An 11,291-nucleotide genomic window follows, 5' to 3' on the forward strand; every position below is an offset into this window, starting at 1 on the left:
AACTGTACCACACCAGGCTTCCCTGTCCATCACCAGCTCCCGGAGCTTGTTCAAACTCATGTCCATCAAGTCAGTGATGCCATCCAACCATCTTGTCCTCTGTTGTCCCCTTCTTCTCCTGCCTTCAATCTTTCCAGCACCAGTCTTTTCCAATAAGTCAGTTCTTCGCATTCCTTTTCATAATATCCCCATGTGGGGACAGAGCATATTTTGTGCATCCGTTCATCTGTCGATGGACATTTGGGTTGTTTCGACCTTTTGACTCTTGTTATTTGTGCCGCGGGACTTCCCTGATGGCTCAGACGGTAAAGGATTTGCCTGCAATGCAGGAGACCTGGATTCAATCCCTGGGTAGGGAAGATCCCCTGAAGAAGGGAATAGCTACCCACATCAGTATTCTTGCCTGGAGAACTCCATGGACAGAGGAGCCTGGCCGGCTATAGTCCATGCAGTTGCAAGAGTCAGACACAACTGAGCAGCTAACACTTTCACTGACTTTTCATTAGCGCCACACGAGTATTTGTGCAAGGATTTGAGTGTCTGTTTATTCTTCCCTGGTAGCTTAGCTGGTAAAGAATCCGTGTGCCATTCAGGAGACCATGGTTCAATTCCTGGGTCGGGAAGATCCCCTGGAGAAGGGATAGGCTACCCACTTCAGTATTCTTGGGTTTCCCTGGTGGCTCAGCTGGTAAAGAATCTGCCTGCAATGTGGGAGACCTGGGTTTGATCTCAGCTGGTGAAGAATCCGTCTGCAATGTGGGAGACCTGGGTTTGATCTCAGCTGGTGAAGAATCCGCCTGCAATGTGGGAGACCTGGGTTGGAAGATCCCCTGGAGAAGGGAAAGGCTGCCCACTGCAGTATTCTGGCCTGGAGAACTCCATGAACTGTATAGTCCATGGGGTTGCCAAGAGTCGGACATGACTGAGCGGCTTTCACTTCACTTCACTTTTAGTTCTTGTGGCTCCTGTCTTGAGTCTGTGCTTAACTGAGGAACCACTGGCTTATTTTCCTGAACACCCCATCTGTGTCTCGCTTTGTGCTCACCATCCTCAGCAACTCTGTGGGGTGTTCACCCCATGCTTGCCCACCTCTGTCTTTCCTGCTGGCTGAGCCCCGCCCACCTGGCTCTCTGAGTCTCCCAGCGCCTGGCACATGGGAGAGGCACCTATGGCCTCTGGCTGGCCGAACCCACCTTCCCCTCCGCTCTCTCCCCAGGTTGGTGAATGAGGTGTTCACCATCGACGACACCCTGCAGACCCTCAAGCTGAGGCTGCGGGAGACCCGGGACACGCTGCAGCTGTTGGTCATGACCAAGTGCCGGCTGGAGCATGAACTGGCCATCAAGGCCAACACCCTGTGCATCGACAAGGAGAAGTGCATGGCAATGAGGAAGACCTTCCCCAGCACCCCGTGCATGGGCGTCTGCCCTTGAGCCTGCCCCCTCCCCCCCACCCCTACCCCGCCCCTCTCCACGCACACTCCTTACATAGCACAGAATTTGCAAAGGCAGAAAAACCGAAATAAAAGAAAGTGTCATTTTTCTCCCTTTCCTCCTATCATGGAAAAAAAAAATAACATGTATATATATATATATATGTAAAAGAGCCAAAATAAACGTGCCCAAACCAGAGACCTGGGAGCTTGTTCCTTGCTGCAGAACTAACCTCACGATGGATCCCAGGGTGGAGACGTGCTGTGACCCCTCAGGGACCGAATGTTGTGAGGTTGTCAGCCTCCCCAGGGATGGAAGAGGTCACGTTTTTAAAAACCTTTTTGTCTGTTAAGGAGCACAGCATAGACCATGGTGTCCAAAGACTGGACATCAGAGCTAGGAGTCCCGAGACCAGCTGTGACTTAGGAGCCAAGGGGTCTTGTACAAGTTCCCAGACTGAGCTTGTTTCTATAAAACAAGGTTGGTCCAAGGTGGAGGTGACTGTCAGCCATGTGGGGTGGTGCAAAAAAATTAGGAACTGGAGCCAGAAGTCCTGGGTTTGAATCCTGCCCTTAATAGACAAGTTTACTTATTTATTTACTTTTATTTTGTAATAGAGTATTCTTACCGTATAATTGACTTCCCTGGTGGCTCAGACGGTAAAGCGTCTGCCTACAATGAGGGGGACCTGGGTTCAATCACTGGGTTGGGAAGATCTCCAGGAGAAGGAAATGGTAGCCCACTCCAGTACTCTTGCCTGGAAAATCCCATGGACGGAGGAATCTGGTAGGCTACAGTCCATGGGGTCTCAAAGAGTCGGACATGACTGAGCAACTTCACTTTCACTTTCACCATATAATTATCCATAATCCATTACATTATTGTAATAGAGTATTGTTGTTGTTTGGGGCTTCCCTGGTGGCTCAGATGGTAAAGAATCTGCCTGCAGTGCAGGAGACCTGGGTTCAAGCCCTGGGTCAGGAAGATCCCCTGGAGAAGGGAATGGCAACCCACTCCAGTATTCTTGCCTGGAGAATTCCCTGGACAGAGGAAGATGGGCTACAGTTCATGGAGTTGCAAAGTCACTAAGTTGTGTCTGACTCTTTGAGACCCCATGGACTATAGCCCACCAGGCTCCCCTGTCCATGGGACTTCCCAGGCAAGATTACTGGAATGGGTTGTCATTTCCTTCTCTGGGGATCGAACCCGGGTCTCCTGCTTGGCAGGCAGATTCTTTACCACTGAGCCAACTAACTATACTTTAAGTTAAAAAAAAAAGTGCAGAATAAGATGACATTGAAATACACTTGAATGTTAACAAAATCAGCAGTAAGTAACTGCTGGTTTCTTATTTGTTTATATTTTAATCATCTACAGTGAACATGTGTTCCTCTTTAATCAGGAGGAAATGCTTTTTTAAATGGACTTTTAAATTGTGCAATATGTTTAGGTTCTTAGAAAAGTCACAAAGACAACATGGAGAATTTCCACGTACCCTTCACCCATCGCCCCCTAATAACTGTTGGAACTGTTTGTTACGGTTCATTTGTTAAAACTAAGAAGTAACATTAGTGCATCACTATTAACTACACTCCAGAATTTGGTTTTCCTGTTTACCTTATCTGTTCTAAGATCCAATCCGGTGTATATTACACTGTACTTCCTATCAGCTCTCCTCTGCTGATGGCCGTTTCTCCATCTTTCCCTGTTTTTCATGATCTTGACAGTTTTGAAGAGTCCTTCTATTTGTTGGTATTTGAAGGTATTCTTTAAATGTCCCTGAACGTGGGTTTGTCTGATGCTTTTCTCGTGATTAGTCTGGGGTTACAGGTTTGGCAGGGAAGACCAGGAATGCAGTGTCTTTCTCATTCCTTCCTGTGAAGGCATTCATGATGTCTGCATGACACCCTGTAGAGGTACAACTGGTCATGCAGTTAAGGGGGCATCTGCCAAACTTCTCCTCTATGCCCGTTACTGCTCATCCCTTTGTGTACTCCACTCTTTAACAGTGTGTCATTGAGTCCAGCTTACACCCAAGGTGGGGTGGGATTAAGCTCCATCTCTGGGAGAAGGTATATGTATGGACATGTATTATTTGTAATTCTTCTCTAAGAAAGTATCTTCACCGTTATGTATTCTATCATTTATTTATGTCAATATTACTCATGGTTATATATTTTATACTCTGGGCTATAATCCAATACTACATTATTTATTGTGTTGCTCAAATTGTTCCAGCTTTGGACATTGGGAGTTCTTTGGGTTGGATCCTATGTCCCGTGGTTCCTATGTCCCTTTGACAGCCCCTGTCCTTTTGTTTTTTGAACACTTCCTTACTTTCTGGCCCTATAAGATGCTCCGGGCTCATTTTGAATTTTTCTGCTCCAGTCCCAGAATCAGCCATTTCTCCAAGGAACCCTGTTTCCTTTTACTGGAGAATGGTATTTAGAAACCCAAAGTCTGGGTGCTCAGTGCACTAATTAGGATTTTTTTCAATTTTTCTTACTATGATAAAATCCATGTGATGTAAAATTTATCTTAAATTAAAAATAACATAAAAGTAGTTGTACAATTCATTGGTAACAAATAACATTCATAATATTGTGTGGAAAATTCTTAAAGAGATGGGAATACCAGACCACGTGACCTGCCTCCTGAGAAATCTGTATGTAGGTCAAGAAGCAACAGTTAGAACTGGATATGGAACAACAGACTGGTTCCAAATAGGGAAAGGAGTATGTCAAGGCTGTGTATTGTCACCCTGCTTACTTAACTTATATGCAGAGTACATCATGAGAAATGCTGGACTGGATGAAGTCCAAGCTGGATTCAAGATTGCCAGGAGAAATATCAATAACCTCAGATATGCAGATGACACCATCCCTATGGCAGAAAGTGAAGAGGAACTAAAGAGCCTCTTGTTGAAAGAGGAGAATGAAAAAGTTGGCTTAAAACTCAACGTTCAGAAAACTAAGATTATGACATCTGGTTCCATCACTTCATGGTAAATAGATTGGGAAACAATGGAAACAGTGGTAGACTTTATTTTTTTGGACCCAAAATCACTGCAGATGGTAACTGTAGTCATGAAATTAAAAGACACTTGCTCCTTGGAAGAAAAGTTATGACCAACCTAGGCAGCATATTAAAAAGCAGAGACATTACTTTGCTAACAAAGGTCCATCTAGTCAAAACTGTGGTTTTTCCAGTAGTCATGTATGGATGTGAGAGTTGGACTATAAAGAAAGCTGAGCACTGAAGAATTGATGCTTTTGAACTGTGGTGCTGGAGAAGACTCTTTGAGAGTCCCTTGGACTGCAAGGAGATCCAGCCAGTCCATCCTAAAGGAAACCAGTCCTGAATACTCATTGGAAGGACTGATGTTGAAGCTGAAACTCCAATACTTTGGCTACCTGATGCGAAGAACTGACTCATTGGGAAAGACCCTGATGCTGGGAAAGGTTGAAGGTGGGAGGAGAAGGGGACAACAGAGGACAAGATGGTTGGATGGCATCACTGACTCAATGGACATGAGTTTGAGTAAAGTCTGGGAGTTGGTGATGGACAAGGAGGCCTGGTGTGCTGCAGTCCATGGGGTCGCAAAGAGTCGGACATGGCTGAGCAAATGAACTGAACTGAACTGAGCCATCACCACCACCCATCTCCATAATTCTTTTCATCTTATAAAACTAAAAGTCTGTATCCATGAAACAGTAACTCCCCCTATTTCCCCTTGCCAACCCATTCTACTTTCGGTGTCTATGGTTTTGACTACTCTAAGTACCTAGTGGAACCACACAGTATTTGTCTTTTTGTGACTGGCTTATTTCACTTAGCATAATGTCCTCAAGGTTCACCCAGGTTGTAGTATATTGCAAAACTTCGTCCATTTTTTAAATCTAAACAATATTCCCTTGTACTGAATCTTGCTTATCCATTCACCTATCAATGGACCCTTGGTTTGCTTCCATGTTTTAGCTATTATGAATAATGCTTCAATGAACACAGATATACAAATATCTCTTTGAGACCCTACTTTCAATTATTTTGAATATATACTCAGAATAGGAATTGTTAGATAACACAATTCTAATTTTTTGAAGAGCCACCATACTAGTCCCACTAACTAGGGCTGGTGGGACTATCCTTGTCAAAATTTATTTTCTGGGTTCTTTTTTTTTTTTAATACTAGCCATCCTAATGGGTGTGAGATGGTATCTGTGAGATTTGTTTGATTTGCATTTCCCTAATGATACTGGATGTGCTCATCATTAGGAATTTTTTTTAATAAGAAAATAAAAAGTTTATTGGGTTTAGTGCCCAGAAGTCTTTGGATGAACTGTGAGAAAAGGTGTTTTGGTAGAGCAACGGGGTCAGAAAATGCAGTGGAGAGAACTGGGGACAGCCTGAGCTTTTAGTCATTTCTGCACCCCAGTCCCTGTAAAAGTGGGTGTTTCATAAAGAGTTTATTGTACTTGCATGCTCAGTCACTCAGTCATGTCTGACTCTCCGCGACCACATGGACTACAGCCCACCAGGCTCCCCTGTTCATGGTATTTCCCAGGCAAGAATACTGGGAGTGGATAGCCATTACCTATTCCAGGGGATCTTCCCGACCCAGGGTTTGAACTCAGGTCTCTTGCATCTCCTGCATTGGCAGGAAGATTCTTTACCGCTGCGCCACCTGGGCAGGTGGATTCTTTTACACAGTGGTGAAGAATCTGCCTACCAACGCAGGAGACTCAAGAGATCCCAGGGTCGCACAGAGTCAGCCACGACAGCACGCACGCGCATGCAATACTTGATTGGGTGAATTGTAAATAAACAAACAAGTGCATGCAAATGCATGTACATTCATCTTGGACAGATGGGATGACTTCTGAGTTTTAGAAGAAAAAAGGTATAGTTGCATTTTGCCGTGGGAAGGTAAGTCTCCTATCTGCTTTTACAGCTTAGGGACCCGTGAGGTGTTTTCCCCTGTGGCTCTCAGACACTGCCACGGTGACCACAGCCTCACTGGGTATCTTCCCTGATGCAGCCCAGGCAGGAAATCCTAGAGACACGACCAAGAGCTGGCTCCCTGCCAGGCCTGGGAGGAAACTGGGAGAAGCTGGAGGATCTCTCAGTTGACTTGCTTTCCAGTGGGTTCAGGAGGATGCTGTCCAGCTGGCTCCAGGGAACAGACCACTCCCTAAGCAGTGCATGTGTGTATGTGTGTGTGTGTGTGTGTGTGTGTGCATGTATGGGCTCACACTTGTAGTCTTCCCTGTCTCCATGGCCTTACCCAGCATTTTAGCATTTCTGAGACCAGACCTGTGGTGCAAAGATCCAGCAGGCTTCAGGGACAAAGTGAGAAGCCACAGAAGAGAGACAGGGTTGAAGATAGAAGGCTGATGGGCATGGACCCAAGTCTCAGTGATCAGGAAGCTTTCAAAATGTATTGAATTGATTGCCAATGACTAAATAATACATTCTACACACACACACACACACACATACGTGCACACACACATTTGGCTTGTATTAAAGATGGGATTATCTGGCTACCCTGTCTGCACACTCTCCCTGAAGCGGATATACTGAGCTTGCAGCCTTCATTTTACCACAGTCCCCACCATTCCCTATTGCCACACACCAGTCCTGCTTCACTCACATAGCTGGCTTGCTGACCCTTTAAGCAGTTGATTTTGGTGTTTTGCTTTGCTGAGGCTCCTGAAAGATTCTCTGATCCAGAAAACTGAGGCCCAGGGGCTGCAGAGGAGAAGGGGGTCACACTTCAAGTGGGGTTGCATGATACAGACAAGGCAGATATGCAGTGGGGACCAGGTTGCTTGTCTTCTGTCTGGTTGATTTCCTATGCCCCCAGGTTTCTCCCTGGGTGAGTTGTTCAGGATTTATGATCATGTTTGACACCAAAAGTCACTCTCTGACCTTGCTATCTATCTACTTCCCAATAGGGGTGCTTCAAAAGAAGGGGTAAAAAACAAACAAAAAAAAGAAAATTTAAATTAAAAAAAATAAAAGAAGGGACATAGGGTCTGAGATATCAGGGCTGGAGCTGTTGGGGGCCAGGATAGTCACTAATTTGAATGCTGTTGTATTCTCTTTCCCAATTTCATTTCACAAATTCAGAGGCCAGGAACAGTACAGTAAAACCTCAAAAGCAATGCTCTAGGAATGGAAAGGTCCTGGGGTTTTTTCATTTTCTGGTTAATAAGAGTGATTCAGAGGTGGCCCTCTGTTTTGGTTTTAACCTTTAGAATCACCAGATGTTTCTTGAGTGAATGGATGAAGGAATAGATAGGGCTCACGGGGGCCTCAGGAGGTGATACTTTCAAGCCCTTATTTTTCAGAAGAGAAAGCCCAGAGGCACAGTGATTTGCTCATAGTCACACAGCCAGTTAGAGTTGGAGCCAGTACTCTCTCCTCTTCAGAACTCCCAGGCCTGTTGCAGAACCCACTTTTCCCCCCAGGTTAAGGAGAGCTGAGAGGGTACATCGAGCCTGTCTTTGCTCGATGACTTTGAAGGGCCGAGAGTTGTGCCAGCTGGTCTGGGACTGAAGGTGACTATGGATTAGTAAGGCACATAGAAGGGCTACCCTTGAATACTGTGTTACTCCATGTAAGCTTTCATTCATTCATTCACGTCTTCATTTGAAATATTCACGGAACACCTGGCCCCTGTGCTGGGCATTGCGGCTCTAGCAGGGACTCCACCTGCCTTCACAGAACTTCAAGCCACAGTCTTCAGTCAAACAAACCAGGGGAAAACAATTCTGTTTCATTGAAGAGTCATATGAGGTTTTTAAAAGTGAGCTTCAAGGACTTCCCTGGTGATCCAGTGGTTAAGACTGCACGTCCATTGTAGGGGGTGTGAGTTCAGTCCCTGGTCAGGGAACTAAGCCCTGGAACATGGGTTCTATTTACAATGTCACTTTATGGAAGTTTAAATCAAGGCCCAGAGAGGTTAAGAATCTCACACAGTGAATAAATGGCTGAGACAGGACATGAGTCTAGCTAAGTGGCTTTAGGGTCTGAACCGCTGACCCCAGCCTCCCAAATAAAAGTTACTGTTTAAAGTGGACCTGGAGTCCAAGAGGGGTCTGGCGAGGCCACTGGCAATCACTGCAGGGAACAGAGGACCCCAGAGCCCTACTCACCAAGCAGCTGACCTGGTGGGACAGCATTTATCTGTTCTCTGCTAACAAACAGCAATAATAATAATAATAATAATAATTGAGATAACATCTTGAACACTTGTGAGATGCCGAGTGCTACCCTCTTATCTCAGGTAATCCCACATTCATCCTTTGAAGTCACTGCTGTGCCTGTCCCCATTTTACAGATAATGAAACTGAGGCACAGGGCAGTTTAGGAAGTCATCCAAATTTACAGAGATGGTGGAGCCAGGATCCACACCCAGGCAATCAGGCTGAGTCCAGGCTTCCAACCACATGCTATGGGGTGCCCACAGCAGTATAGTTAAGATGAGTTGGCACTGGTCCCAGGGGGCTTTCACCTTTCACCCTTCCCCAGCCAGCGTCAGGCTGCTAGGCTCTGGGAGGGAGGCGGCTGCATTTTTTGCTTTGACCAGAAATGTCACTGCGTCACCATCACACAAAGTCCTGGCTGTTTGCTCCTGTGGCTCCTGGGGCACCCTTGACAAGTGTCCCCTCACATAGGCTGAGGGGGGTGGGGCAGGAAAGGAAGCAGGTTCAAGGCACATGATTAAAATTCCTAAGGAACTATGTGGAGTCCTTCAATTCCTCCCTTGAAAACACACAGAAAATTCTTGATCTCTATATTGGGCTGGGCTTTGAGCCTCTGGCTGCACCTTCTTGGGTCCCTTGTAACTACAGATGGGCTCCCGGGAGGAATTTTCTGTGTCCCAGGGAGGGCTGGTCCTTCCCTCCTCCCCACCCAACTATGCTGCTTGGGATTCCTGGCACTCCTCTGTGGGCAGGATAGGGTGTGGGCACCCATGGGGGGCAGAGCCCAGGACAGCCTGGTGAGGGTGGCCAAGGGGCTCCTGGAAAGGCCCCTCCCCTGCCACAAGCCCAGTGGGTTTGAGCCTGGCAGAGTGTGAGTGTGTGTGTGTGTGTTGGAGGGCGTCTCTGCAGTGCCCACAGCTCAACCCCAGCTGTTGGTGGTCTCAGATGAGTGAGACCCATCAGGGGAGGATGTGAGTCAGAGAACTGACCTTTCCAATGGGTATGCAACCTCCTGTTCCAAAGCAGGACCATCCTGACAGGGAACCACAGCAGACCAAGAACTGGTCCAGGAACTTTAAATATATATTCAGGCACTGAAGTTCATTCTCTGGGTAATTATGGACAACTCATATAACTGCCCCAAGCCTCGGTTTCCTCACCTGTAAAATGGGAATAACAATAATAGTTTCTCTTCGTGGGGGCTTAGCCAGTTGTCCAGAGTAATGTCTATGAAATGCAGGCCACAGAGACTGGCACATAGCAGGGGCGCCTTGCTGGTTGGGTTAGTTAGGGGGACTCCTGCTTTCTCAGTATCTGTTAAGGACACCCACCAGGCAGAATTGCAGGCCAGGGGGGATTCTTCAGTGGCCTGGCCAGCCCAGGACTCGCTGATCCACACGTCAACTTAGCAAATCATGTTGTGAGCTTGGTGACTGGGGTCCTGAAGCTGACCCAGAACAAAAGGAGGAGAGCTTTTGAGGCCCCAGGAGGCGTGCATCACCCGTGGAAAGGAACGGTGCAGAAAAAGCCGTACAGTCCCACTCCACCTCCCCAATTCTGCGTGCGTGCTCAGTTGCTTCAGTCGTGTCTGACTCTGCGATCCTATGGACCATAGCCTGCCGGGCTCCTCTGTCCATGGGATTCTGCAGGCAAGAATATTGGAGTGGATTGCCATTCCCTTCTCTAGGGGATCTTCCCAACCCAGGGATGGAACTCGCCTCTCTTATGTCTCCTGCATTGGCAGGCGAGTTCTTTATCACTAGCGCCACTTGGGAACCCCCCTCCCCATCTTGGGTCCTCATAAACCTCAGTGGCTTAACCTTTTCCCAGAAATCTTCTCAGGAGCCTTTTTCATCAGTTTGGAGAATGGACGTCTTTTCTCCCCTCCTGTCCACCCTCCTTGGATTCCAGGAACTGGTCCAGGAGCTTTAAATCTAGGCAAAAGAGGAGATAAAGACATTGGGTGTGTGGGTAAGAGCATCCCCTGAGGGTAACGGGGCCAGTGGGCCTGGGCGCAGTGGAGGTGGGGGAGACGGCGTCAAGAGTTACGCTGGTGGCCTGGCCCCGCCCCTCAGGGTTGTATGCAAATAAGGCCTAGTGTGTAGCCCCGCCCCCTGAGCCGTGCCCTGACCCCACGCCCCTGAGTGGATGTTCGGGCATCCCGCCAACTCCGTGCCAATCGTGCTTGGCGGCCCAACCCCTGAGGTCACTGCCCACCTTCCCTCCAGCCTCCTTCCCAGCAAGCACTGAGGGTCTGAGGGGCTGGGGATGCCCCCTTTCCTCGGCCAGCCAGACTTCAGGGCATGTGGGCGGTGGGAGAAGGGGCTCTCTCAGGTCTGGGGGTTCGGAGGAGAGTCTCCTGAGGGCGTGAACGTCTGCACTGTGGCCCTGGCTTGTCCCCCCATCTGTTAGCACCTTGGCAGGTGACTCCAGAGTCAGAGGAGGTGGGTGGAATGGCGGCGAGGGGAGGATTGGTCCTGGCACTGCCGTCTGAGGGCGGGGCAGGGGAACCAGAGGGGGATCTTGGCAGCGGGACTGGAAAACAGCTTCCCTCTCCCTCTGGAGCTGCTGGGCCACCCCCGGGGGACACAGAGATGGGCACAGCCGAGTCCGGAGCCTCCCGTCTGGCGAGGTGGGACCCCGGACT

At 48.0% G+C, this 11,291-nt stretch overlaps 1 protein-coding gene across 1 annotated transcript in view; it reads left to right on the top strand.

The window, feature by feature from the left end:
- Positions 1-1,433, top strand: part of TEKT5 (tektin 5) — a 47,617-nt gene extending 46,184 nt beyond the window's left edge. Inside the window, exon 7 of the mRNA XM_052636332.1 lies at positions 1,217-1,433. Coding sequence (XP_052492292.1) covers positions 1,217-1,433 — 217 coding nt within the window. The remainder of the gene's footprint in view (positions 1-1,216) is intronic.
- The last annotated feature ends 9,858 nt before the right edge of the window (positions 1,434-11,291 follow it).

This window comes from Budorcas taxicolor, chromosome 2 (assembly GCF_023091745.1).
Source record: "Budorcas taxicolor isolate Tak-1 chromosome 2, Takin1.1, whole genome shotgun sequence".
Lineage (NCBI taxonomy): Eukaryota > Metazoa > Chordata > Mammalia > Artiodactyla > Bovidae > Budorcas > Budorcas taxicolor.